Genomic DNA, 27,895 nt, shown 5'->3' with positions numbered 1-27,895 from the left:
TAGCATAATTTTTTTTAAAACCCTATTTTTTAAAATTGACTGTATCTCTAATTTAACTAGTGTATCTTAAAGAGAATTTTTCGTAGGTTAAGGATATGCCATTCGATCATCTCTATCTCTATATGACTGTAGCTCTAATTTAACTAGCCTATCTTAAAGAGAATTTTTCGTACGTTAAGGATATGCCATTCGATCCTCTCTATCTCTATTATTTTAAGCGATATCTTCTAAACAATTTTAATCATAACGTACGAAAAATTCTCTATATCTCTATAATTCTTCTATATTTTTCTCTATTCTTTTGTTGGCTTTTAACTGCCAAAGAAACCACGATCCAGGTTTCATAATTGGTAATCGTTCTTTGCTATGTTGGGTTTACACATAAAAACATTTTTATCTCTCCTAAAATGACGAAAGTCTGGCCGTTGCGGGCTCTAAGACTAATTCCTTCAAGAGCAATTCTTGATTTTGTATTTTTTTAGATCCGTTATATCTTTACACGTCTAAAAAGATTGTTATTGTTATGTTTAAATAACTTTTTATTATAGTTGATCGTGGAAAGCTTTGAATATTTTTAAAAATGACATATCGCATATTAACTTTTGCAAATGACACACAAAAACAGTTAACATCAGTCAAAAGACCTTACCGAAAATTCCAATTTCGCTGTTATTTTGTCTTTTTGTTCCCCTTACATCACGATCAAGTTTCTACACGAGAAAAGCGGCAAACGGAACAAAACGGTACAAACAACTAATTAGAACTCATTCTGTAAGAGGCAGTTAAATACATAGATTTGCTCCATCAACTTGGATTTTCTCCCAGTACGCTATTTATTCATTGTATAAAAAAATACACATGCTGGTTTATCCAGCATTATACATTTTTTGACTATGAGTGGTGGCGAGTGCTGCGAAACAGACACTTCTAATGAGTCAAAATCGATTGAAGGTAGGAAATGTTGTAGGGTTCACATTGTATTGTCTTATTTCTGTGTCTGTTTGTTTTCTTATTGTAGCAAAAGATGACAAATTTACTGAAAGCACACACCATTCTCAACAAGATCAACATCTTCGAGATGATGACGATGATAAACTGCATGGTATGTTTTTAATTTTTTCTTTCGTATGATAATCCCACTAAAGCTATAAGTTTGTCTGACAATAATGTTTTAAAATAGGAAAAATTTGATTAATTTTCTAATATTAATTTGGTACTTTATATACGCTAAAAGTTTTCAGGAGGGTAAACGTAGTATAAAAGTCCGACTGCATAAATTTAAGTAGAAAGTTTATAGAAACAAAATCGGTTGATCTAAGTATATTTAATTTTACGTTATAAAATTTTATATGTTAGTCCCTAAATTCAAGTTGCAATTTAGCGTACTTTTTGACAAGTCCATTGATTTTCTTTTTAAAAGCGGCATAGGAATAGTTTTTCACGTAGAGATTATAAGCCATATTGCTGATGAATACTGGAATAGTAGGATTCGTCAATACCTTATACATTGCCACAGCAAACAAATGTGGATGTGGCTCAAGAAGAATAGCAGAAACTCTATGCTTGAGTATTTCGTTGGGAAATCCGGTATTTGTTGCAATAATTGTTCTGCTGCAAGCCATAGCCGCCAGCACTGTTTCCGGAAATAGTTCATACATACAAGGTATAATAACTCCCATACTTTCTTCGATAAGAGTTTTCCGATATACCGTAGGCAATTGTCGTAGAAAAGTTACTTGAGAAGCAAAACACTTTTCCTTTGTATATTCTTGCAACTTATTAAGATTCACTTGTTCCTCAAGATCAGTTTCACTGCATTGACCGGCAATCACAAGATGAATATTGTTCTTGAGGTTTGGATCGCTCATGATTAAGACATCTTTAAATGCGTCTAATACGAGCTTGAAATTAGATTTTGTTTTGTAGCTACCAAAGCATACAAGTAGAAAATTTGGATTTGGGAGATCAGGAACGATGCGCTCGATTTCGACTGATTCTTCTTTCCATAAGCCAGTTTCCACACAGGGATGTAGAATTCGTATGTCTTTTTTTAACGTTGGAAACGAACGATGAAATACTTCGGCTAGAGTTTCACCGTGCACCACAATTTCGTTTGCATACTTTAGGGCTTTGACAGTGATCATGTTCGGATTTATCTTGATGAATTTTGTGTAATTTTCTGCTTGCTGTAGTGTTGAGAAATGAGTCACGTATATCAGTTTTGACGTGTTTAAAAAGGAAAGCAGGTAGAGTGCTATAGGTTCGATGTCCATTACAATGACTGTGGGCACGGGAGTTGGAGGGAATAGAATAATGCGTAGTGCCATCAAAATCGATCTCATGGATTTCCAACTGTTAGGAAGCCACCATCCACAATAAGATAAATTTAGGTTGCCATTTGATTGCTATAAACATATTGAGAACAATTTTACCATAGAAACTTATAGAGTTTTACCTACATTTAATTCCTCCAAGCAGTTGGCTTCTCCTAATTCGGATGCATATACTGTTATTTTATGCCCTTTTTCTTGAAGTGCATTGACCATGTCCAGAATGTACTGATCTTCATAGCAATTCTTGAATTCGTTGTGCAGAAAAACCACGTGTGCGGGGGAGACTGGTTGTATTTCGTCGAAGTCAGTTATGTCCTCCATTGTAAAATTATAAAATTCCCAACTTTTTACCCGTTATAAAAGAAGATCTTACTGAATTGATAAAAAATGATTTCATTGTGACTTGAAGCGATGACAACTGCTTGTGCCAATTGTCCTGGAAATGTATATGCCAAATTTGTTTTCGCGGCTGCCTATAACTGAACAGTTCATTTTTTACAAATACTTATAGAAATGGGAGAAGCACTGGAAATCGCTGAAAATCGGTGTAATACTTTGAAAGAACAACTTGATCAAATGAGAAATATTTACCGTGAGCGGAGTACTGTGGAAGAAGCAAATTTGAAAGAGGTTCCATTAGATGCCAATGTGAGAGCAAAAGAAATAAAGCAAGCACTTAAACAACCAATTATGCGACAAAACTCTGAAGCAATATCAACTGATAACAGCGGAGCAGCGGTTCTGACTATAAACAATATTCTCAACGGCATTACAAACTCTATCAACCGATTATCCGAACTACATACCTACATTGAACCGGAAACTCCTCGTTACCACAATCGGAAGAAATTAAAACGTTCAAAACCTCACGAAAATGAATTTGAGAACGATAATCGAAATGCAAAATGTTCGGCAAGTCGGAGCAGTTCTTGGATATTTAATGAAAAGGGTGATTCTAAAAAGAGAGCCAAACGTGTAAAATCAATACCTGAATCCGGATCTATGGCACATCTTAAAAAACCTGCACTTCGGGTAAAAATTGCTACAACGAAAGAAGAACCAAGTACAACTTCGGTCAGAAACCGTAAAAAACACAAGCGAGTAGCCAAACCTATTAAAAGACCATCTAAACGGCCTGGATTTGGCTCAAATGCATCTTCTAATCATTTGGTGGAAATTTACCATAATTCCGCTTTAGATTTTGCCGATTCCGAAGAATTAATACAAGCAGAATATGGACACGAATCACGAAATCATCTTCGCGCTAACCATGCTGACTTGAGAAGCAAGTATAGTCGCAAAGAGGTTCAATTGCCAACCATTTCTACCACCGATTGTAAAGAACAAGGGGACGCATATGGAGCAACTCGCACAGAAGGCTTCCGATCGTTAAGTCCGATCAAAGAACAAGAACCTAACATGGATGTAATGCAACAGCAGGAGATCCAATATCCCGCACAATATTTCTTCAATCGTGGTTATCAATCACCAACAATATCATCGAAGATGAAGCAGGTAACTCGTAGTTACTTCAAGAATTTCTCCTGTAAGTCAATTCCATTTTGTGCTGCTAAATCCACAAGTCCGAGTCATAACATTGGGATAAACATACAGCAAGTAATGAGCATCATCAAAGGAAGTCAGAATGTTCATGGTATCTCGCCCACATTGGCTCATAACATTGGACTCGCAGCTGAACGATTGAATGATCAAAGCTTCTCAGCTTTAGTGTCGAGTTTTGGATCGCGTTATAATTGTAGTCAGCCAGTGCCTTGCCCTATGCAATGTAACGTTAACTATCAACAACTACAGGAGATGGCAACGGAGGTTCCAAACGACGAGAATTTTGAGGAAGAAGCGGAAAATGGATACACAAAAAATAAGATTGAAATTGAAATAACCAATAGGGTATTATTGATTTGACAATATAAAAATTGATTTTGCTTAGGTTTACTTTTACTTTCAGAAAAGCCAAGAGGCGTTATGTTGGTCTATTGATCCCAACACTCATAATAACTGCACTTGTGCAACTGGAACGGGCATTAGTTTTCATCAAATTGTCGACAAATATCAAAATTGTGCGCCTCCACCTCAAAATACAATTCCCACTTCAATTTACAGCTTGCAGCAGAATATGGTTAGATAATAATTATCAAATAATTAATTTAAATTAAATTTTATTTATTGTTTAAGTATATACCAAAAATACATAAGAAGCCGAATAAACGATACGGACATATTCGTTCCGTATACGCTCAATATAATGATCGCAAGAACAAAACTGAAAATCTAAACGATTATTATTCTGCTGGTGGCGAATCAAATCTGCCTCTACACGGAAAAGAAAAAGTTTTAAAAAGTGTGCTTATTAATCTACACGACGAATTTGGAACACTATCTGAGTATATAAATACAATTATTAAAATATTGAAATACATTAATTATTTACTTCTGCAGCAAATTTGATGAACTAACAAAAATCGTTGAGGATGAAAATCGTTCCAATCCTGATAACGTGGAAAAATTAGAAGTGCTGGAGAAGAAACTTAATGAAAAAGAAATGGAAACACAAATGGTAATGGCTTTATATACAGAAGTGCTCAATTTGAAAGCGCAAGTGAGGGCGCTAAGGGAAAAGGCTGGTATGTCGGCGGCCATTGTTGATTCTCAATTACAACGTATGAAAACGTATCAGCGCTATCAGTCGCAACCAATACAAGGACTGCAACCAAACTATATCAATAATACTCAGGGTATTCCTCAGATTCACCCGCAATTCTATGCTGCTAAAACAAAAGAGAGTAAAAACATCGCTGCGTTGCATCTGACGAAGTTATTACGACAGATTCATGCTTATCGTGAAGTTTGCAAGACGGGTGGGAAGTAACACGTGACAGGCGTTTAAATTCGTCGTTACCTACATTATAACACGTTTGAAAAGTCTAATTACAATCTGGCAAATTAATATACACCTACTTGGAAATTTGCAAAGGTGTGAAATTAAAATATGTAGAAATCAGTTGTAGTTAAAATATTCAAATAAATTATTGTCAGAATATTAAAGTTTTGCTAGTTTTTTATGCAATTTATATATTATGTGATAAAAAAGTTATAACACAGAAATCTACGCAACGACCACATCAATCTATATTAGGGCTAAAAGCATTCGTAATGAATTGACCAGGTGTTAGTAAACTGCTGTCATGCACAAAAGAGAAGAGGGTAGAATAACATACTTTAATGTATTTATTAGACAACGTTAGTCATCCAAATTTTTTATCATTACACTAAAATAAATATAAATAAATTGAGTAAATTTTAGGCAATGTTTTGATAAAGTAAAAAGTAAGTACATAAATATATATCGAAGTTTATTCGCGGATTGTTTACTCACGCATATTGATGGTTCAATAAAAACGAAGCAACAACACTCGACTAGTTAACAGCATTCGTTTAAAAGCGATTTCATCATCTGTGTGGTCTTCAAATCTTCGTGCCTCGATGCATTCATGCGTCTTTCGAGCTTCTGTGCGTAATACCTCAGTTCATCGGAGTCGCTTGGGCCTTGTTGGCCTCGCTACTTTACATTCAGTTCGTTCACGACCCTCCAACTCCAATGGCACAAGCATATACTTACGCGTGTAATGATGGTCATGTAAATTTGTTCGATCCTGTCGTGTCCGATCGCTTCTTGGTGGTTTTTTGCTCGAAAACGAAGAATTAAATTCATCTGGCTACCGCACATTTAAATATGAATATAACTAGTACTTTGTGAAGTCATAAAATTTTCGATTAGGTTCGACTACACAAGCGGATAAATTATATTTATTTTTTGAAGCTTGCTTTTAGTTTCTTCGATTGATTTTAATAGATGCCTGCGCGAAGGTCTGCTTTTCTTTATGCACGCTATTCAATAAGTAGCCGATGCATTGGAAATATAAAAACGTCCATTTTCCGTAAAGACCCGTGCGTCGTTCGGTTCGCGGTTGAAGTGCGCGCCTGCGTTTTTATATAGTATTTTATAATTTCGTCATTCGCTCGTAAATTTATGAAACGTTTATGTGCCGCCTACGTCAAAAGTCCGTGTAGTCGATGCGGCTCGTTGGTTCTTTCTTATAGATGTGCTTCCTCTGCGTGTTTGCACGTTGAGAATATATTCCATACATAGCTACATTTTGAAATTTATAAATTAACATCGATTTTACAAGATGCATGGAATAAAATATTGTGGTATATTAACAAGTGAGGTCAAAAGTTCCCCACGCTTTATACGAAACTAATTCTTTAAACTGTTGACTTTTTGATTTAAATAAATAACACTCATTAGTTATTTAAAAAAAACAGACGATTATGTCACAAACTTTTGTGCTACCCTATAATTATTTAGTAGTCTATTTATTAATTCTTCTCTACATCTTTTTAAGATTTGCTTACACAAAACAATGTTTCAACATAAATTATATTTACATTGAAAGAAATATAATTTTTAATCATATATCACTTGTAGTGTGTCAATTGGGACGGCAATTCTTGACTTTTAGTAGTCATAAATGCGTGTCGAATTTTATTACGCACAGTTCATGTAACACACGCTTTAATCCTCAAAGGATATCTACGTTTTATTTGCGTACTCGATGTAGGTATCTAACCACACATTATTCCAGCAAGCTCAATAAATGGAAATTACAATAGTCACCCAATGTACATCATTAATATTCGTTTAAACATTTTACAGTGCTCCTAGAGGGCGTCTTACTGATATCAATTTACCAAAGTAACATTTATAATTAAATTTAATGGGATTATATATTATTGTATTTATTATCGCGTATCTATCTAATTTAATCATTATGCGTGAATAAGCGCCCAAAATAGATACGCTTGAAACGAAACTAAACATTTAAAATATTCACAATTGAAGTTGCCAGCTAATTTCCTATTGGTTCGTTGGTAAACTAATTAAACCGCCATTTTGAAACGCAATTTACTTGCTGTGTGTGTATTCGGAAGCGCTCAACCGAGAATACAATAGAGGTTCGTAAATAACCAACTGTAACAGTTGAAACAGAAAAATATTTATTTATTTTTAAATACTTTATTTAAATTGATTAATTTTGTAGTTTTGGGCTACAAATACATAAGAAATAACATCACGTATCATACGCTCATGTACACCTAAATGTTTTGTCAATTGAGCAGAGCTTCATTCAGACACATCCGAACAAAGGGTAATAAAAATGAGAAAATGGACACAATGCGCACACACACTCACGCTCTTCGAAATAATACACATTCGGGCAGCTTGTATGCATTATTATTGAACCTATAAAACTTATCTCTATGGAACAACAACGCCGGGCATTTTGTTTGATTCATTCACCAGGTTCAAAAATAAAAAGAACTAAGACGTAATTTATTATTCGGTTATTAGCGTTCGAACCAAAATATTCCTCAATAGTCGGGTGTAATTACGTCCGTGATCTATTGTTCCGAAATAAGCGTTCAAAATCTAGCAGTATGATTAAACATTTCTTTTCGGCGCTATTATAAACGTAATGTATTTATTAACTTTCATATCAAATTGTCTATTCGCCGCCATTCATGCATATGTTTCAATTCATTCTTTTCGTTTTTATAATGGTCGATCATGTTTTACATTCAAATCGTGTTACAAATTGTTTAACATCCAATTTGCTTTTGTTACAATTATCATAACAACCAAATTATTTCAGAACATTAAAATAAATATAGATTTTATGCATGAATTGGAATTATAAATGATTAGAAACAAATTTAATTGGTTTTTTCATCGCGTTTAAGTTCACAATGTAACATTTTCAGACTGATAACTAAGGACAAACCATGATATAATTTGGAACGCTGACCTGATGGTGTGTCCATCACCAAATAAAATAAAATAAAATAAAGAATTGAACGCAAATGCGTTTCTCTTATACAATGCGCACGATACGATTGAAACGTACCGGATATGACCCATGATCGTAAACAATGGCGGTTATTTTTTAATGTAGTCATCCGTTAAAAAGTGTCTTCCACATTCACAGCGAGATGTGAATACACGCCGATGTGGAGTTGCACAACTGTGAAATAACTAATCTATCAATGTCGCAATCTCGTTCCGGACGCATGCCAACACATGAAGTGCAATTTGCGACCACAATCTTAAATTACCAACTTTAATCTATCGTTAAAACAAAGTAAACAAATATTAAATGTATATTAAGTATTTGTCATTCATTGAAATGCATCAGGCACTAAACGAATCTTCATAACTCTGTTTATAAAAAATTTAAATGTTTATAAATGCGTTTCCTTAACAGGTACTTTCTTACAAGTGTGTTACATTAACAAAACTGCAAAATAACCGAGGAAGTAAACGACGTTTAATGTCGCTGTCGCTGTGGTTTCAAATTAAACAATGCATCTTATCGCGACGTTCAAATATGGCCAGGAAATGGGATATACAAAGTGTTTGTTCGAGCAAATATTGAAACTGGTGATTCTAGAAACATAAAATGTCAAAATTTTTAACCATATGAATACATACGACAAAAATCGATATATTGAAACATTAAATTATCAATTTTTATTTCTTGTGCAATATTATAATTAAAACTAATACAATATTCTTGACTTTAGATATTTATAAATGAAAGAAAAATTATTTCTAATTGAGTAAACTTCATCCTGTATATCTTAAATTTTAAAACAAAAATCGAGCGACGTTGGTAACGACAGGATGTTTTAAAATTGACGAATATGTAAATATTGAATCATTCCTATATAAGATGACGTACCGGTTTATGTTTACGTTTGAACGATTTTTCTTTTTTCCGTTTCGGAAGTTGTCTTCTCATTATACTATGTCAAAAAGACAATGATGTATTTAAAAGAATTTGTGTTAAATCCAAAGTCAAAAATGATTTTATAAAGCTTACGTTCAAACTTGTTTTCACTGAGTGATTTTAATAGACGAAATAGACGTTCTTATTCTTCAAGTTTATTTACATTTTACACCTGTGTGGCGTGATTATTTCTGGTCGTGTTCTTAAGATGATATTTGAAGATCACATTTTTTTCCTTGCCATGCATTCTATTTTAAAGCGTCATTGTATATTTTACCCTCGTGTTATGTATCCATCGAGTTAATAGGATTCTGAGTGTGTAGTCCATTAATTGTCAATAGAAGTCACCCTAAACTTACCCCATTGTTATTCTACCACCACGGGTCTACCACACACCGAGTTTGAGAGTTAATTTAATTAAAATTACGTCCAGACTGATTTTATCATTTACACTAACCGGAGTTCCAATTTTCATGCAAAATTAAATGAGATGTTAGGGTTTTTAGAGTTTACCCTTTACTGTGCTACATAAAAAAGACATTACTGTAGCGTGGGTAGTTCTCCATGCTTCATTAACCACGAGCAAGTTATCCGATTATTGTAAAACGGCACGAAGTCGTCGGATCGCAGGGAATGGAATACTTAAGTTGCGTTATTAGAACTTAGCTGTACATGTCCCTTCAATGCAGCATCCGCTATCACTTATTATCAATTCGCTGGCCATCGCTGATCCCAGTCAATGGACGTATACCTGCGCTGCTTTACAAACAGAATAGCGATCGTCATCGCATGTAGCTACCATTGGCGCATGGACATTGAGCCGCTTATCGACGATCTAACAATATCTATAAGCGACAACAATCAGGTTGAAAATAACAAGCCACTGTTGTGGAGGTGCGGGAGCTCGTTTTTGTCAGATTTAGATTATGACTGCGCAATTTGTTCGAATTTCACGTTTCGTTGGCATTATGGGCTTCCAGTGGTTTGACGTTTTCATTTTTATACATCTGGACGCTGAAGATTCGTGACATCTTCGATGTATTGTCTGTTTTGGAATGGAGAAGGCTTAAAATTTGATTATGATCTAAGAAAAATTAATTCGTGTCAATATTTCTTATAAATGAGAATAATTCTGATGTCTGTAGAACCTATTGAAGTATATTATGAATTTTTTAATTAAAAATAGAAAAATGGCATGTTTTTAAAGAAAAACCAAAAAGTTTTATTGATGTGGAGAAACATTTATCACCAACAATGATTTTACCATATGTGATAAAATACATGGAGAAAATAAGTGCGAAAAGAAATGAACGCAAAAAGAAGGAGTAGAAAAAACGTCGGGATCAATAAGAATGGCCCCATCATTTTATTAGCGGCGGGCGCGTGTCGTGGGCGTAGAAATAGTACGCTTGCGCTCGTGGTGCGCGTCGCCTAATCGACTGCGCCGATCGTCGACGAGTCAAACCTCTCCTCTCCATCCAGCGCAACGCACGCGAGCGGGATTGAATGCACGCCGCGCGCGCGAAAGGCCGGCTTTTCGATATTCGGAGATATAGCACACATCGAGAACAACAAACACCGTCACAACACGCGACGCCGCATACTGCTCTCGCGTTGTCTCTTGCGTTGCGCTTCGCGGCCGCGAAGAATCCCGACGTTTAGGCGGTTTTTAGTCACTCACTCAGTCCGCGTGCGACCGTTCGATCAGTCACACCGCTGAATACAGCGAGCGCACGCGACGCGATACGCACATGTTACTCAACCACCTTCTTCTCTCAGCGAACTTTCCTCGTGTTCTTCGCGTGTGTTAATCCAACAAGTGTCTTATATTATTAACGTTTAAACTTTGTGCCTTATTACAAGTGACTTAATTTAAAACTTGGATATTTCTGGAAGAAACGTGCACAGACAAGTATAAAATTTGATAAACTTGTTTTTGTTTTGTTTATGCACAAACTTGTAAAATATCAGCGAGATTAAATGCGCGCAGCAATCTTAACGTTCACCTTCGACGACCGCTGATTACAATTGACTTTGTTTGACACGCGCATTACACAACATTTCTGGAAAACAATTTCTACATAGTGCGCGAATAGTGCGTGGGTATTCACTGCATTTGGAAAGGATTGACATCCTGATTGTGGTTTTAGTACCAAAAGGAGAAAGGATTTTTGTTTGAGGAACTGTGACTTTTATTCGCGGTTGGATATTGTGGTTGTGCATGGAAGGACTCCTCTCGGGCCGCCGAGGGTTGGTGTACGATTAAAACCGGGATATGGATACGGGGGCGTGCTGTTTAGCCCCCTCGGCTCCTTTGCACTCTGACGATCAAATCGTGCCGGCTCATCCAGGCGACTGTTGGAATCCACCGACGAATCATTCGCAGCCATTTTTAGACGCTTGGCTACAAATGCAGGTAGGATAATATCTATTTATTTATATTATGTATTAAAAAAATAATCAGATTTGAAACCGTTACGAATTACACGCAACAAATTACACGCAGCCAAAATGATGGTGTCATTCTTGAAATTAACATCAATAAAATAACAACACAGCGGTGGTGTATGAAGAAAGCCAATAATATGCACAATCACAATAATAGATTATTTCTCCACCTTGTTCGCGCCGTGTTACAACCTGCATCGCGCTGCGCGTACATCACCGTCGGACGGCTTCGATGCTCCGGGTGTTTGTTGGTGGCGCGTGCGGATAAATGAGAGTCATTCGCCGGGGCGTTCCGAATCAATTCCAAAGCATTCATAATCTATGCTATCGCTAAACGCACGCATCTATAACAAGAAAGGGGACCCGCGAGTCATCGTGTGTTGTGATGTGTATAAAAAACGCATTAGCCGTGTGTATTTGGATAATCGAACGAAATGAGAGGCGAATAAGTAATTATAGGCGAAGAATAGAAACGGATTCTCAGTTGGAGTTCGATTTTTTTGACTTTCGGATTTGTCGGCCCTCTCGATCGATTCAAATCGCTAATACTTTTATGTTTTTTCGAACGTCGATTTACATTCTGGGATGCATTGCATAGTGTTTTATTTCAGCGTCTATTATATATTTATTGTTGTGAACATGAGGTTTTAGATGCTGATTGCTTTGTTCTGATTTCGTAATATCAATTTTAGATTGCATAATCTTATGAATTCTTCTAGTGTAACTTAAATGTTTAAAGCGGTGGTGTTTCTTTTCAAATGGCAAACGTTGAAATGTAAACGTCAGGATGGTGCCTTCGTGTGTTAATGTCTGTATTTGCCCACGCGGCAGTGTAATAACTGAAATTAATTAATCAACTTTTATTTGGGTATTGAATCGTTACCGTTGGATGAATATCGTAAGAGTAAATAGAAATTTGTCATTTATTACCTATCGAATCATTAATTTTTATTGGCGGACACTTTTTTTTTCATTATATGTTTTGCACATTGCTTAATGGCTTAGGTTTGGGGATTAATAAATGAAAGCATTAATCGAAGATGAAACATAACGGATAACTAGGTTCTTGGATAGTAACTATTCAATTATTTTTGAAGCACAAATTAAAATATCACCGACGATTAATTTTTATTTTTATTTATTGGCTACAAGATAATAATAAATATCAATAAAAAAAATTCGATGTATAAAATTATTAATTTTTTTGTTACTGCAAATTGTTAGGCAAAAAATATTTTTTTAATTCTAGAAGTAGATAAAATTATAGCTTAGTGAATAGAAAATAATCTTGTACTTTAAAAATCACATAGATACGAAATTGATTGCAATAAAAATAAATCAATAAACTAATAGACATCAAAATAATTTAGATACATACGATAGGTAATTGCCAAATGAGAAAACTTTTCGTGTAATTATACAGTTTAACTACGCATATGAGTACTTTTAATTGTCACGGATGTTTGGCACCGTTTAACGTTAACAGGTTGTTACATCCAAAACGTAACCTACTCGCTGCGCGCACATTGGAGTATAATGAACCATCGATGGCAATAAATTTCATTGAACCAACATTTCATAAAGCCTAAACACCGTGAACATGTTATACCTAGTCTCTGTGCGATTGTATTCGGCCGAAATGAAAAATTAGCCATGCATGTAATGTATGGGAATATTTTATTTCGAAGCAATGGACACTTTTCAAGCACATTAATCGACGCAGTCAGTCAATTATATTGGTAGGTACACATACAAGGTGTTTATACAAACAACATTGGTACTATTTAATGTAGACACACATATTCACAGCAAATAATTGCATTGGTAAACGGATTTCCGAACCGTTTAGAAACACAAAGGCAAACGGCGACATAAGAAGAGCCGGAGAGGAATTAAACATAAATTTCCGGTCAGTATTTATTATCTCCGGGCATTATGAAGGGACGAACACAGGCTGGCGAGCGGTAAACAACGAGCATTCAGTTCTAAATCACCAATTTGATACCGGAAATTAATTTATTATTTATACACCGAAAACAATTTAAATTATGCTGTGTGTGCGTTCAACCCTTTCACACGCATAACGAAAATATATCTTTGAATTTCAACGCGTATACAATTATTATTAAGGCAATAAATCTGCTTATATGTATATACTGTGTACGCATCTAGGTTCAAATGTCAAATTGCGAAATTCCTTATCCATGTGCAACTAGTGTGGTAGTGCAGTATACGCGTACACTTCTAAGCAAGTGTTATAATTTAACTGTGTGCATGTTTGACTATGCGTGTACACCATATTTCATATGATTAATTAACTATTAAGGATAATTAATAATACGTGCGGATTACCAATAGCGCAGTACGCTGTTACAGCGTTGAATGAATGCTGTACTACTTTATGTGCCGCTTGTTTATTACCATGCATCTATATGCACTTTAATATCAGTAAATTATAATATTAATTTGACCAAAATATATGCATGTTATTAAATCGAACATATTTGGAGGAGAATAATTATCATAACCGTATGAAGTCGGTAGCAAAATCGACTAATTTAGTCGTTGTAAAACTGTACATCGGAGACAAAGCGAGCGCGAAATTTTTACTTCGCCATGTCGGCGGATTGCATTACTCCTGTTTGATTTAAAATTAACTTCGCGGCGTGCAGTCGGTGGGCCGTATCACACAAAACGGTGGATATCGCTGCCGAAGAAAGATTTGCGCCTCTGCGTCTTTCAACCGCTGCGCGCCTTTTGTACTTCCTTAAATAGTGTTTTATATGGGTTTTATGAACTATGCCCGGCGAGCGCACTCGGACGATAAACATGAAACGTGAAACATGAAACTTCATGTTACATTAGCGCGAACTTCTTGTCGAATCGAAAAACTTGCTAATTATGGCGCTATATAATAACGGATACTTCGCGTGTACCATGTTAGGGACAAACATTTTACATTTAACAATAGCATGCAGAGAAAAACATAGGATACAGACAACAAAAAGCTGACGCAAAGTTCATTGCTGTACAATTGTGGTATTATCTTAATAACTCAATCAATTTCAATTAAATGTACCTACATATAAAATATGCAAATATGTGAAATAATGCACCATTAAAACCATTACAGTTGAGTTAGTTTAAATCGGAAATTATAGTCTTTAACTTAGTAAACTGGATTTGCAATTTGCAATAAGGGTGTTTTGCATAATCTGTTACGAACAATAAATCGTTAGTGTGTATTTTTACGGTGCGACCCTCAATTTGATTAACATTTAAACGACATAATAAAGTAGATCGTTGTCAGTTTCATTAACAATCGACCTCTGCCGATTGAATGCAATATCCGATCGAATCGATTCGCAAAAGTATGAAAATTATCGCATTATACAAATTACACAAATAGCATTTCAGTTGCGTGTAGATTAATTAGCCATTACTGGTTGAATGCCTTCGACTACTTACTCCTGCGTCTTTCAATTACTATCAGGCTTCAGTTTCGCATACCGTTTGTTTCTTTCAACAAATTTAGTCGTTTACGTGGCATTTTAGAAGAGATTTCTGCACTAGGGAGGTATATACTATACTCGTATACTCCTTGATTATCAGGCGTGCAATGTGTAGCCGCAAGTGTTAAATGTGATCTTTTGCTGCGCGGTCGCTGGCAAAACTGCTAATCAATTAACAAATTTGAATAATCACTTGCGCCTTCAACAAGGCGTTGCAAACGGTGATGGCAAAGCCTTACATGCAAATCGTGCGCGTCGTGGGGGCATTTCGCACGCTTTGTATTGCGCCATATGCGTGCGTCGTCCCCGTAATTGCCGGCTGAAACACACAGAAAACCATTATTGTGGAAATATCACATCGCTGTGTACATAAGTATTAATGTTTGATATTAATGTAAACTTCGTCGATGTGCGCATGCTAACTGAAGGAAAATTAATGCATCTGCGACTATACTGCGACTATAGGCATCGGACATGACCCAATTTTAAAAGTTAATATATTCGTGATACTCAGAGAGTACACTATTCGCACAGTGCATTCGTTGTCCCTAGATAAATATCACACGATGAATTATTCGTTGATTAGTGTAAATTAATTTGATCAATGTGGAAAAAATTGTTCTTGCTGGTTATATAAGGTTTTATAAATATATTCGTTCAGATGTTTCAAGCGTGAATCCAAAAATGATCGATTTGTTGCTGTAGCCGACCCAGAGGGCAACAATGCAATTTTGCACAGCTCTTCAGCGCACTGGTGCATTAACGCGCACACGTCGATTGTAATGCCATCAGCTATCAACCACACGTTTATTTATTATCTATGCGCATGCAGAAAACGTATCATTACGAAATGGCAAATAACAACGATAGACGTAAATAACAAATTGCGCGTGCGAAACAAATGGCATAAGCATCAAAATGTAAAAAGTGCCGCACGGAAAATGAGCAACACGTCGATAATTGCCATGCAAGCGGTGACATTCATCCACATTCATCTATTTGCTGCTCTGATATACGGTAAACAGTAATTGAAAGAAAATTAAATCACTCCGCACCATCGGCGATAAATAACAGAAAAAAACACAGCGTTCCGTAGTGTTAATCATAAAATAATACATGATTGCCTCAACGTGTTGCGGTTTTATTGTGGTGTGTCATTTTATATTTTTACTGTCAGAATGACAAACTCAATGCGCATGCGATGACAGGTCTCTGTCGCATGTATAGAATCAAAGTTTATTAAATGTTCGCGGTGCGCTAGACGCGAGTAATAATTTTCTTTTCGTCACGCTGAACGTTTTCCACATTGACGTGTTATTATGGCTTTATTAGACGTACCATTCATTAGAGTCTTAATTAAATGTGCATTTTTATATTTGCGCACAATAATAAAAGCAAAGATGACGTTGTCCACTATATTTTTTTAATTATCAAAGTTTTGCATTTAAATTTTAGAGAAAACGATGCCCACGCATTGAGATTTTTAACTACGCACTGCTAAAGATTGAAACCGAATATAACATATCGTTTATTAGCTTCATTACGTGTGTTGGTCGCCGCCGCTGGACTGACATACACACGATACACGCACTAATAAAGTGAAGTTGCGATCTAAAAAAAACTAACGTGGAATTCGTCCAAAGCGAAGAACTAACGAGCGAAATTCTGGTTTCTCTCTTGACCGCAAACGGGTCACCTTGAATCTAGTCTAGTCTTGACTAGCATTTTACAAATCTATGTCTAAATAAATACGTATGGTATCTCTTCGTATATCTCTTCCGCGGTATTTTCACGCGGATGTTAATTCCGCGCAAATGTAACCATCAATTTTATTAAAACTTAAAACTGTAGATGCTTTATTACCACGCCATATTTTATGCACGCTTGCTGAAAAAAATGCAAAACACATTTCTCTGTAAACAGTAAATTGTTAGAAAGTCTTAATGGGTATGATGTTTTAAGTGGAAATCGACGGGAGGGCGGTTGTTACAATACGCTCGTGTCGAGGACAGCGTATTTTCATTGTTCGTTTAATGAGTACGTTTTCTGCGCTGATTGAACCGCAATGGCGCAAACCGCCCAGCACAAGAAGCACAAAAACACGTAAAGCATAATAAATAAAGCGAATTAGATGTCGAATGCATATAGCTTTTACAGGCGGCGGTGAGGTGGTGTATGTTCGGGCAAAGCATCGCCCACATTCTTTCTTGGGTTCTTTCTTTCGTTGCAGTTGTTGCTGGAAGTAATAGAAGGATTTAGTCTTTGCACTTTCAACTGTACATGCTGTAAACTTTAGTTTGAAGTGTATTATAGCTACGTGGAAATGCGAATGCAACATGAAAACTAGATTTTATGCATATTGTATATTTTTAATTATTTTATTATTGTATTGTTTAATTGTTCCTGGAAATGTATCGTAAAATAGAAATAAAAAGTTTTAATAACTTTCATTTTACATACAGGAAAATATCTCTAGCAATATTTTAGTTTTCGGCAATAACTTTGTCATTTTTTTAAAAACTTTTTTCACCTTCACAAAAGTATCAAATGTCTTATTCGCGGGAATTTGTAATCAATTGAATATAAATACAATATCCTGTGTTAAATATGGTAAAATCTATTACGATTGAAGTGCAATTTGAATTTGAATGAGTCTTTAATAAATTCCGCCGTTTCCCAACTCAAACATGTGTACAAATTGCATATCAACGTTTATCTCCACATCTTGCCAATTTGTTCGTTTGCAAATTGTAAGATCTGTCTGAGCGCGAGCATTTTATTCAAGCGAAATCAGAAAAAAGATTACATTTATGCAGGCGAGCGCACTTTCGCCTATGAATCATGCGAGTTTTATATAAAGTTTGATTAATTGCGTTCGATACGCGTAAATGTCAATATAATCAATAAGCAAATAAACAATACTCTGTGCCATATTCAAAATCAATTAAAATGTTAACCAGGTTGCTGAATTTTGCCATCACACAAAATGCAAATTTCAATAAAACCGCAATAAAAAAAGACAGTGACGCATTCACAATTGACACATGCGATCATCTATCAATAAAAAGCCTTGAGGAAATTTAATTAATTTAAAGCTTGTTTGAGCTGATATTTTATGACAATTCTTATTAACCACTTTGAATAGGTTGTTATACTTGTTATTGATTAATAATTTAGTGATTGGTGAATTATTATTTAATTAGCGAATTATCTCAATGCCAGAAATTATTACGTGTTGCGCCGAATTATTTTTTGTTGTTGAAACGTATACACGAACTGTGATTGCATGACGTTAGTAACGCTAGCAGCTCATTGGCGATTTACTTCCACCATTCATATCATCAAACGCTCATAATTCACACAATTAGAATGAGTTGATGTCGGCAATTGGTCTCCAACGACTCGTCACTAGCGCATCTAATTGTAAGCCGCGCGCACATGCGCGGTTTATTTTTTCCATTCGTATACGTTTAGTTCATCGAGAAACATTGTAACCGACGCCAAACAAAATGATAATGTGTTCGTACACGAGTAAACAACGCGCATTCATTTGTCATGTGTATATTGTACAGGCATAGATTACATGCGCGCGCTTTGATTAAATTTAACCCATTTACAATACGCGCTCGGAGCAGAACAATGCACGATTTCCTGTGTAATGTCTGATGTCATTAAATCGGTTTTCGTTGATGCGCACATGTGAGAAGGTGACCTGTAAGTTAGAACGGAGAGGAAGGATATTGCTTAGCGTGGTTGTCGAATCGTTTTTTCAGTTCAGTAAACTGAAAAATCGATGTTAATACCGAGTGGTAAATTCTAGGTGATTAATTTACAATTTAACCTTCGGAGAAAATTATTTGTTGTAAATAATTGTGTTTATAATGAGATTTTGGCTCATAAAGTTTAATTTTTATTGTGACTTTAATTTTAGGTTTATTATTATCTACATTCTATTGGTTTATTCTAAAATTAGACATTTAACAATTATTTACAACGTAAACAAAATATAGTAGTTACTCATTCATTGATGATCCGAGTACTCCAGTTCGGAGAATTGTTTACTATGTACTTGTTCCTAAGTGTGTTGTGTCGGGATCAATGTATAATATTTTACGGTTTCGAGTTGAAAAAAGCCGCTTTTAATTGTGCCGACTTTAGTCTTCCGACATGCGTAAACAAACACAGCGGAAAGCACATGATAATTACGTTGACGAGATGATTGCGATAGGCACATACATAATAAAACGTGTTTATCTTAAACTATTTGACTTAACGCAATTCCACCGAAGGCATTGCGCCGTACGGAGAACTGATAAATGCATGTGTGTGTGTGTGTGTATATGACGTGCGCATTATGAGGATGATTGAATCCGAAAGTTGAAAGAAGTTTCGCCGACTTTTACGATTTGATATTTTGTTCTACATCGCGGCCAGGTTATTTCACAGTGTTTATTACAATACGTATTACCGGTGACTCGGCGCGCTCGCACTTCTTATCATTAATGGGAAACAATTAAATTTTATTGGAAAATTAGTGACATGGTATTTATTTACGTTTATTAGGCTTTTTATTAAATCAGTACAATCAACTTGTGGGATCGGTGAGTGTGACTTATAATTGATGTGTGTTAAAAGACACGATGTTTATTATCACGAACAATGTTTATTAAGAAGTATGAAGAGAAGTGAAGTTAGTAGAACTGTAGAGTTTGAAGTGTGTGGAATAACTGTAGAAGTGTCGCTTGTGAAATGTGTAGAATAACTGACCTTCCTAAACCCTTGTCACTCACCAGCAACCCTTCAGGTTGATGGGTGGTGACAAGAAATTTGGAAGTAGGAAGAAAGTAATAGATTGGATTGGTAGAAGAAAGTGTGTGACATTGAAGAGAGGGAAAGCTGACCATTGGATTCTGGGAATCCGAGTCGTGCCAAACCGTCCGACTCGGAGATTAGGTTTTTCAAGGTAATAAAAGATATTAGGAAATTTGGGAATTTTGGATGAAGAATTACGGTATACAATAAAGATGAAGAAAGTTATAAAGTTTTGAAATACAGAAATAAGCTTTGGGTAAAGATCCCCACAGTAAAAGATCCCCACAAACTTTTCATTGACACATAAAAGATACATTCTCAACATTTTATTACAAAAATTAATAACCGCACAACTCAAATACTAGGTATATTTTTATGTATATGTTATATATTATATGATATGCAGAAACCAAATAAGCGCAGAAATAGCAATGGAGCGGGTGCGATAACGCGCTCATCCACCTTTTGCTTGAATGGGCATTATAGGCACTCTCGAAGCATATCGCGCAGTGCCAACTTGATCCAACTTGATTCAGTTGAAGCTGTTGTATACTGCAGGTACGCGCTGAGAAGGCGAAAGAGCATGAAAGCTTTGTCATGTTCTGTCAGACGCGAGTCATAAGTAACAATTAGTGCCATTCAGTCAAGTGCTGCAACAATTATACACACACAGTACACAAAACATTTGAACTTGCTATCGCGTGACAACTGGAACGAAAGCGAGACATCGGGGCCAGCTAACAAACTCGAAGATGCACGGTCACAATCATCAAGCGTTCTTTAAACATCTTTAAGGGTTTATGGTTGACCTGTGAATGTGGGGTTTATTAGGTAATGAAGTACAGTAATAAAGTGCAATAAGGTGTTACATTCCATGTTTTTTCTCATTTATCAAACATTTAACAGTTTATACAACTATGTTCAAGCTATTTGTAATAAAACTAATAAAACATGTAATTTAGAAAGGTAACAATAACTATAATATGCTGTTATATTAACCTAAGGTGAATTATGCGTGTTTAATTTATACTGTTAATCGTAATTGCTGACTTTTATTGGCTTTTATATGTGCATAAACTTGATTTACTTTATTTCTGACACTGAAGATCAATTTTCCATATAAGCATTGCTTGGAATATTTAAATGTTAAAAATAAAACGTATGAACTTATAAATATGATTGTTGAGTTGCAAATATGTCAAAGTCAAGTGAAGAAATGTGTATTTACTTAGAATTCCAATGCGAAAAATTCCTTTATTGCGTTTTAAAGGTGTTATAAAAATGTCGAGTGCGTGATATAATTTAGTTTTGTAAGACAATAATTCAATGGAACATAAACAGAGGATTTTTCATGCCCAGTAGGAAGCAGCCGGACCACGCTCGGAGGCTGCTGAAATAAAACTTAATGGAGCACATAAATATTAACAATGAGCACGTAAATAAATTAAAACAAACACAACGCCGCGGCGAAATAAAACAAGCCAAATAAAATGATGAAATATGAATGCGTATTTAAATCTCTAGTGGTCACAGTAGACAGTAGTAGTGCGCTAGTAGATAAAAAATATAAGTTGAATTGTTGAAAGAGCGACTTCTTGCGTAAAGTCGGCATGCGGTTCGGTTCGTTAGCTTCGCCGCCTTTTACGAAAACAGCGGGTGGCGGTTTGGTGAAGAATCGACCATGATACAAAAGCATTCGGTTGAAACAAGCACAGATTTTATTATAACACACGACGATGAATAGTTATCGGTAGTCTAATAATTCTAAAACTAGCATATAAACCGTGTTCAAACATTTTAAATGTTTATTTCATTCTGATGATGATGAAAAAAGTTTCAAACAGGTTTCAATCAAATCACAAACTGTTTTACCAGTGGGTTAATCAATTATGTAACTAAGCGACACATCCGAATATGTTCTCTCCTGAATAATACAAATGTACACACGGCCAAGGACCAAATAAAGGCTGGTATTAATATTTATCGTCGTATGATTGACGCGTGCCACATTACGCTATCGAATTCCGTATCTTCACGGATCGAGCGCTTCGCATAAATTTATCCACATCTAGATTCGCGCTAAAGTGATGGTAAACTGAAACGGCTTCTGTATGTTGTGTTGGCGCAACTACAAATTGTTGGCTGGACGATGCAGTCGTGAAAGGGAGGGCGATTTTTTTCCTGCGGTAGACGCGGCGTGACGAACCGAAAGGAAATGGAACATTAGCGCGCTCGTGCGCACGCACTAAGTGGAAAAACGTCGGCCGGGCTCACGAGCTATGTGGCGGAACTACTGACAAATAGAATTGATCCGGGTATGCGCGCAAAGGTAATAGAATAATTGGACGCAGGTAATGCGAACGCAATAGGGGGAGGCAAGTAAGACGGTGCGCAACTAAGCGTCACGTCGGGGTGACTTGATGTATCCGTTATGCCAGTTTTATGTAGATTTAACGAATTACCTGTGTTTACACGTGTGAACAAATTAAACTGACATGAAAAGCACAAAAATAATAATTTTCTGCTTATAGTTGCAGTAAATTTCGTGTTTTTTTTTCGTACACTTGGCGGTAATAATAAATAAATAATAAAATATAAGTTAGCCGCCGCATTGACAGATATACTATCTGCGATACTTGACAAATACATAACGCCTCCTTTTCTGCGCCTTGTGCTGCAGCCGTGGTAGACGAGACTCCGTCCTACGCGATCTTTTTCTTTTGCGTTTTGTAAGGAGTTACTGCTTTGCGCCGACAATCGATACCTGCAAGCGCTGCGCGGAAACAGCAATAATACCGAAAACTCGCGGCTAAACGGATACGCGGCGAATGCCGGCCACAAGAAGAGTTACATGTTCTTGCGGAGCTCGGCGGCAGCAATAATGTAACTTTTGACATGCAACCAAATGGCCGATTTCGATTTTAACACGCCAAGCTAAACAAATATAAAATATACTATTTATTATCACACATAAATAGCTTCACTATTTAAAATATTAAAAAATATTAAAAGCAAAACAAATGATTCGACTGGGTGGTCAATATATTGATGCATGCTCATTAAAAATTAATGAAAAAAAAGTATCAAAGCATCACCCTGGTTCATAATATCTATATATCTACGATACCTACACACTCTTTCGTAAGTTGTTCTTATTTCTTCTTCTGTTGGACGGAAGCTTGATGCAGATATTAAAAAAAAAACATCGCTCGCATGATGAATGACGACGTTTCTGCGTGGCTGCGGTAGATTCGTTACTCCTGGCCGTATCGCGATCGTCCTTGTAGGTAAGACGCGTTCGGATGCGCAGGTCGCCTCACACGCATTCGAAACGCAATACGCATTGGTTAATTATACAATTAATAATAATACAACATCGTGTACAACTGCTACTGTCTCTGCTTCATGCACCGCAGTCTCCGGCGGGCTGCGCGATCATCCAGCGACTACAAAATGGTTTTTCGTAGATGTCGATTAGGAAAACCGCACGGACGTATTTCAATTACCCGCGCGATGATGCATTGGGACAAAAAATTTATACGATTTGCACTTGTACACCTATATACCTGCAAAAAGCATCTGCAATGTCTTGTCATAAATTAAGCGAATGATATAATTGAAAAATTACATTTCTACCATTATAAATTAACTCATAAATTTATCGAATTTTTTCACGATGTATTTATGTAGGTTTAAAGTTGTATTAAATGATTGTATAACAAAATGTGTGCTTGGCGTTTATCAAATCCATCTCTTGCACTTTAATGAATCGAAATAGAGTATAACTCGTGCGAATGGGTGTTTTAAAGGTGTTGGCAATATATTAATGCTAATCTTTAATTTATCTCATTTCAACACAACGTTTTTGCGCTATTAATTCGATTTGTTGTACGTTTAAATGTGAAATAAATGATTGCGTTTAACAACTGCTCATAAACAACATAATAACATCTTAAAACGCCAAGTTAATAAATAATTTCCAAGATTTGTTCTGTAATTACGAAATAAATTGAAATAAAACCGAAATAACCGAAAAATCGAAATAAAATTTGAACATAAAAATATAAGGAAATTGTAAAATCGTGCTAACTACAACTAACTATATTTGTATTTGTTAATCGTATTCACTTTGAATATTCGTGCGGATATTCATATGAAAACAGCGCATGCCATGCGAGCATATGCGATCGACATTTCCACATGATTGCATTGGTGATTTATCTTAATGCGCACGGGCAATGATGTATTGTCTATTGCTAACCTGGCGTTACAAAATCCCCCAGGTATTTAGGTCGTTGCACGAATACACTCAAACCGCATGTCTGCACGATGTCGAACCTATCATTCATTTCGTCTCTGGCGGTATCCACCACATATGATAATTATATACAATGTGTACCTACATACAGCTTCCGAACTCTTCTACAACTTATAATAATTGATTTAACATTATATTATTTTAAAGCTAAAAATATTAATATTTAATATTACTAATGAAAATTAGCATACTTCCAAGAAGTGACTTTATAGTCAAAGTGTGTGTTAAAGCAAGTCTATAATTTGGTTAATTTTATTCAGTCACGTTGCAAATGTGCACTTACATAGACACAAATAAAATAATAAAAGCGAAGACGCAATGAAACCGTGTATCAGCCTCTACTCGACGCGTCAACATTGCGTCGATTATAAATGATCCTCAGCGCTGGCAAACAATAAAAGCTTTATGTACACCACCGACGTAATCACCACTTTTAACCGAAAGCACAGCGAGCTTCTTTACATTTCGAAAATTGGTATTCACAACGGCGCGCAAATCGTAATCTTTCTACTTTTACATATATAGAAATGTTAATATAAATGTTTGATATATGAAAGTCAAATTATAGTAATTAATATACATCGAAATGGTCATTTAAACAGATAGATTCTGTGCGTGCATCGAATGATTACTCAAGAGGACATTCAAATAAACCGAAATTGCTGGCGCTCTTGAGCAGCGAAGTTTTAATAAACATGTTGTGTGTTTGGCGTTGTCGTAATGTGCATGGACATAACACAATCATTATTATTGTTCTACGGAACGCGACTAACGATCGACGAGCGCACGAAAGATTCGACTGTGAAGTGTTCATTATTCAGTGTTAGGCATCTACGTGATAGGTTAACAGTGCGAAGGTATTTATTTCAACTATTCGAACTTTAGCATTGCTTTTCTAGAAGTTTTACAAGATTTACAATATTCGAAATATGCGCAATCGATAGTTATGTTAGAAACTAGACAACGCTGATTAAAATTAATTTCATTAGTTTACTAGACTAGAAAAATCAAACAGGTTTACTATAGAGTTGATAATTTGTTATAATAAATTCACACTTGACACTTGAAAATAAAATCCGCGCGGATGGAAATAGGCGTATGTAAATCGCGTTTGCGGTTATTAGTCGACTTAAGTAAGTATCTAGATTTCGTAAATAGTAAATAGAAATATACTTATACCTCGGAGTGAATTTTCTTGTCATCTCGTGCAAGACCATTACGAAGAATCGATAACTTTGTAGTGGTTTCTAAACATTCCTGTTTTATTGATATTATACACTTTCAACTAAACATATTCATGCTTGATAAATATTACATATTTCAGGAGTTGTGATAATTATTTCTCATGAAAATGTCATCGACAATTTTACTAAGATCGTTATCGATGTCACTTTATTAACTTAACAACCCACGTTTTTTACTGTTGCTTATTTTGACCAGCAGACTAAGGAGTTAATTGCTAATCGCTTATTGTCTATAGAATAAAATGTAATTACAATTTGAGTTAACTTGTGGATGACCCATGTGTACTAAATTAATTAAATTAAAACGTAATTAGTTTTAAATTAATAAAATTAACAAATTGAAACGTTTACTCGGTTTGGGATTTCAACGTTCGTGCGCTGTGACATTGGAAGCTATTAAACAATTTTATTTTGCACGCTAGCTGACCAGAATAAATAAAACATGACAGGCAGAAAGAATGTAGCACGAAATGGGAAATTGCTGGTCACGAGCATTATGGAAATTATATGCATAAAAATGCTTTCCACGCAAGATAGTATTTTATCGCTGGTCTGTGGTATAATAAACTACATGTCATGACAAGTATGGTTGAATACGAATTAGTTTCTTCTCAATCAATACTGTTTACAGTTTCTTGATAAATTGATATTGCTCTTCTGTTTTGCTCACAGAACCTCACTTTTTTGTTTCTTACGCTTATTTGTAAACACCTTATATGTTCGAACTTTCCGAGTTGGCTAGGCAACGGTTCTCTTAAGATATTTTTAAGTTCACTTCTTTTCTTGTGTCGATCACATCGATTTCAAGCGCAGGACTATCAGAAGATCTCTTTATCCATCATCATTTACATGGCGCGCAGCGTCGTACGCCGACGAGTTATGATGTTATGAAGATGCGAAGTCTCTTCCTGACGTCCCACTTGATTAGTTCCTTATTGGTGTATATTGGCATTGTAAACGATCGTCGTAAGTCCTACTAGAGAGACTAGTTGTGTTGTGCGTGCGTTCGATCGCGATTCTAAAACGTCCGACACGCGGAACTCTCGCAACGTTCGCCAATGTGATGTATTCGTATTGGTGCGGAGCTGATGTTGGGGATTATTTAGCGCGCAATCAATCCGTATGGCGTTTATGACTGCTCGCGGAGCCAAACGCGACATGCGACGTGTCTCGACTCGGCTTAGAAGCAATTGAAACTGCCAGCATGGGCATTCACAATTTGGATTACAACCAGACGCGTGAAAACGTCTCTCTGCGCGTTGAATCTAGTGAGTGATCTCTTGAAGATTCATCGGATTGTTTGTATTTGTATTCTGAATGGAGTCTGAGTTGTTTGATATTTATTTGTGAAGGCATTGAATTCTTTAGTGGATGTGTAATTAGTTGGATATTTTGCAATTGGAAGCTGTTTGTAAGTTGACAGGTTGACATCTATACGAATTCTGTTTATAATTACAGATAAGATCAAAATGTAATAATTTTGTCATGATTTGCACATTTTGCGATTTTATTTATTAAGAATCTTTAAATTTCTTCAAGTGTTTGTACTAAGATAGAAAACAGAACGGATTTATTGCCGACTGGCATAGATTATTGTCGGTACCAAACAGAGCAATAATTTAATTAATTAGCATTGACATAACATCGACACTTATTTGCATTATAAAACGAGACGCGCGCGCATTTTATCGCGATCGGAATATTTCCATTTACGCAAGATAATCACGAGAGAATGCGATACACAAATGCCGTTTCTTCCAAGCAATGCTTTCTCGTTAGCTCTCGTTAGCCAGGATTACCAGTGCGCTTTCGTGGCGGTTGTCCGCGTTCGTTAGTAATCCGATTCGTTCGGTAAATACTCGTCGTACCACCGGCGACCTTTCTTTCCGATTTATTTTACATTTATAATTACAATTAAAGCCGAATGCGAAAAGTTTGCTAAAACGCATAGAATAAGTTGCAAGGCAAAGATATTGCACAGAAATTTAGGTTAAGCGAGGTTAGGTTAGGCGTTTTAGGTTATGCTACAGACGAACAAAGATAACGGATTGCACAGCGGGTGCAAACCGTCTGAAATGAAAGGAGATCGCCCGCTAGGTGATTTTCTCTTTGATTTCCATGCGAAATTGATTAATTCCTGCAATGTTTAGTCAACTTATTATTTGGATAACTTATTTTTTTCATATTTCCAATTATATCGCTTGAAATACCATCCAATTAAGTTTTAATAAAACGATTGGATTAGTTTCGCATCATTTGAGCACTCAAACGACCACTTTAGTTCGACATAAACTCAATAAACAAGATTATTCTGTAGCATTGTGGGTTTTAATACAAATACGAATTGCATTATTTATTGGAT

The 27,895-nt window shown here is 35.8% G+C and overlaps 3 protein-coding genes across 5 annotated transcripts in view; 2 read left to right on the top strand and 1 right to left on the bottom strand.

Moving 5' to 3' along the window:
* The first annotated feature begins 594 nt into the window (after positions 1-594).
* On the top strand, positions 595-5,396 carry LOC135794157 (uncharacterized). Of its 3 annotated transcripts, none has more exons than XM_065305330.1 (7): positions 595-951; positions 1,019-1,102; positions 2,845-4,241; positions 4,300-4,470; positions 4,527-4,735; positions 4,791-4,975; positions 5,098-5,396. In XM_065305330.1, the coding sequence occupies exons 1-7, from the start codon at positions 894-896 to the stop codon at positions 5,121-5,123; spliced, it is 2,130 nt and encodes a 709-aa protein (XP_065161402.1). In that variant the 5' UTR covers positions 595-893; the 3' UTR covers positions 5,124-5,396. The 3 variants fall into 3 exon arrangements, with proteins under 3 accessions (XP_065161402.1, XP_065161401.1, XP_065161400.1); XM_065305329.1 differs by having other exon boundaries at positions 4,791-5,011; XM_065305328.1 differs by having other exon boundaries at positions 4,791-5,396.
* Positions 1,306-2,779, bottom strand: LOC135794158 (uncharacterized). The gene is made up of 2 exons (XM_065305332.1): positions 2,460-2,779; positions 1,306-2,405 (listed from the first exon to the last, which is right to left on the bottom strand). Exons 1-2 carry the CDS (start codon positions 2,652-2,654, stop codon positions 1,353-1,355), a joined length of 1,248 nt encoding a protein of 415 aa, XP_065161404.1. The 5' UTR covers positions 2,655-2,779; the 3' UTR covers positions 1,306-1,352.
* A 5,266-nt stretch (positions 5,397-10,662) lies between the features above and the next one.
* The window catches only part of LOC135794188 (Krueppel-like factor 5), a 75,605-nt gene continuing 58,372 nt past the window's right edge, over positions 10,663-27,895 (top strand). Inside the window, exon 1 of the mRNA XM_065305370.1 lies at positions 10,663-11,615. Within this exon, the coding sequence (XP_065161442.1) occupies positions 11,475-11,615 (141 nt within the window). The 5' untranslated portion in view covers positions 10,663-11,474. The remainder of the gene's footprint in view (positions 11,616-27,895) is intronic.

The sequence above is a fragment of the Atheta coriaria genome, unplaced genomic scaffold, assembly GCF_025399875.1.
Source record: "Atheta coriaria isolate IRGN ID8LTWV9N9 unplaced genomic scaffold, Caltech_Dcor_3.1 hic_scaffold_6_pilon, whole genome shotgun sequence".
Taxonomy (NCBI): domain Eukaryota; kingdom Metazoa; phylum Arthropoda; class Insecta; order Coleoptera; family Staphylinidae; genus Dalotia; species Dalotia coriaria.
This window is presented reverse-complemented; position numbering and strand designations above follow the sequence as displayed.

Excerpts from the sequence above, each read along its gene's own strand:
- LOC135794157 (XM_065305328.1), top strand. The coding sequence starts at position 894 with ATGAGTGGTGGCGAGTGCTGCGAAACAGACACTTCTAATGAGTCAAAA. Across the intron at positions 4,471-4,526 it reads ACAGCTTGCAGCAGAATATG|TATATACCAAAAATACATAA; the intron begins GTTAGATAATAA and ends TTATTGTTTAAG. Across the intron at positions 4,736-4,790 it reads GAATTTGGAACACTATCTGA|CAAATTTGATGAACTAACAA; the intron begins GTATATAAATAC and ends TTACTTCTGCAG.
- LOC135794158 (XM_065305332.1), bottom strand. The coding sequence starts at position 2,654 with ATGGAGGACATAACTGACTTCGACGAAATACAACCAGTCTCCCCCGCA. Across the intron at positions 2,406-2,459 it reads ACTGCTTGGAGGAATTAAAT|CAATCAAATGGCAACCTAAA; the intron begins GTAGGTAAAACT and ends ATATGTTTATAG.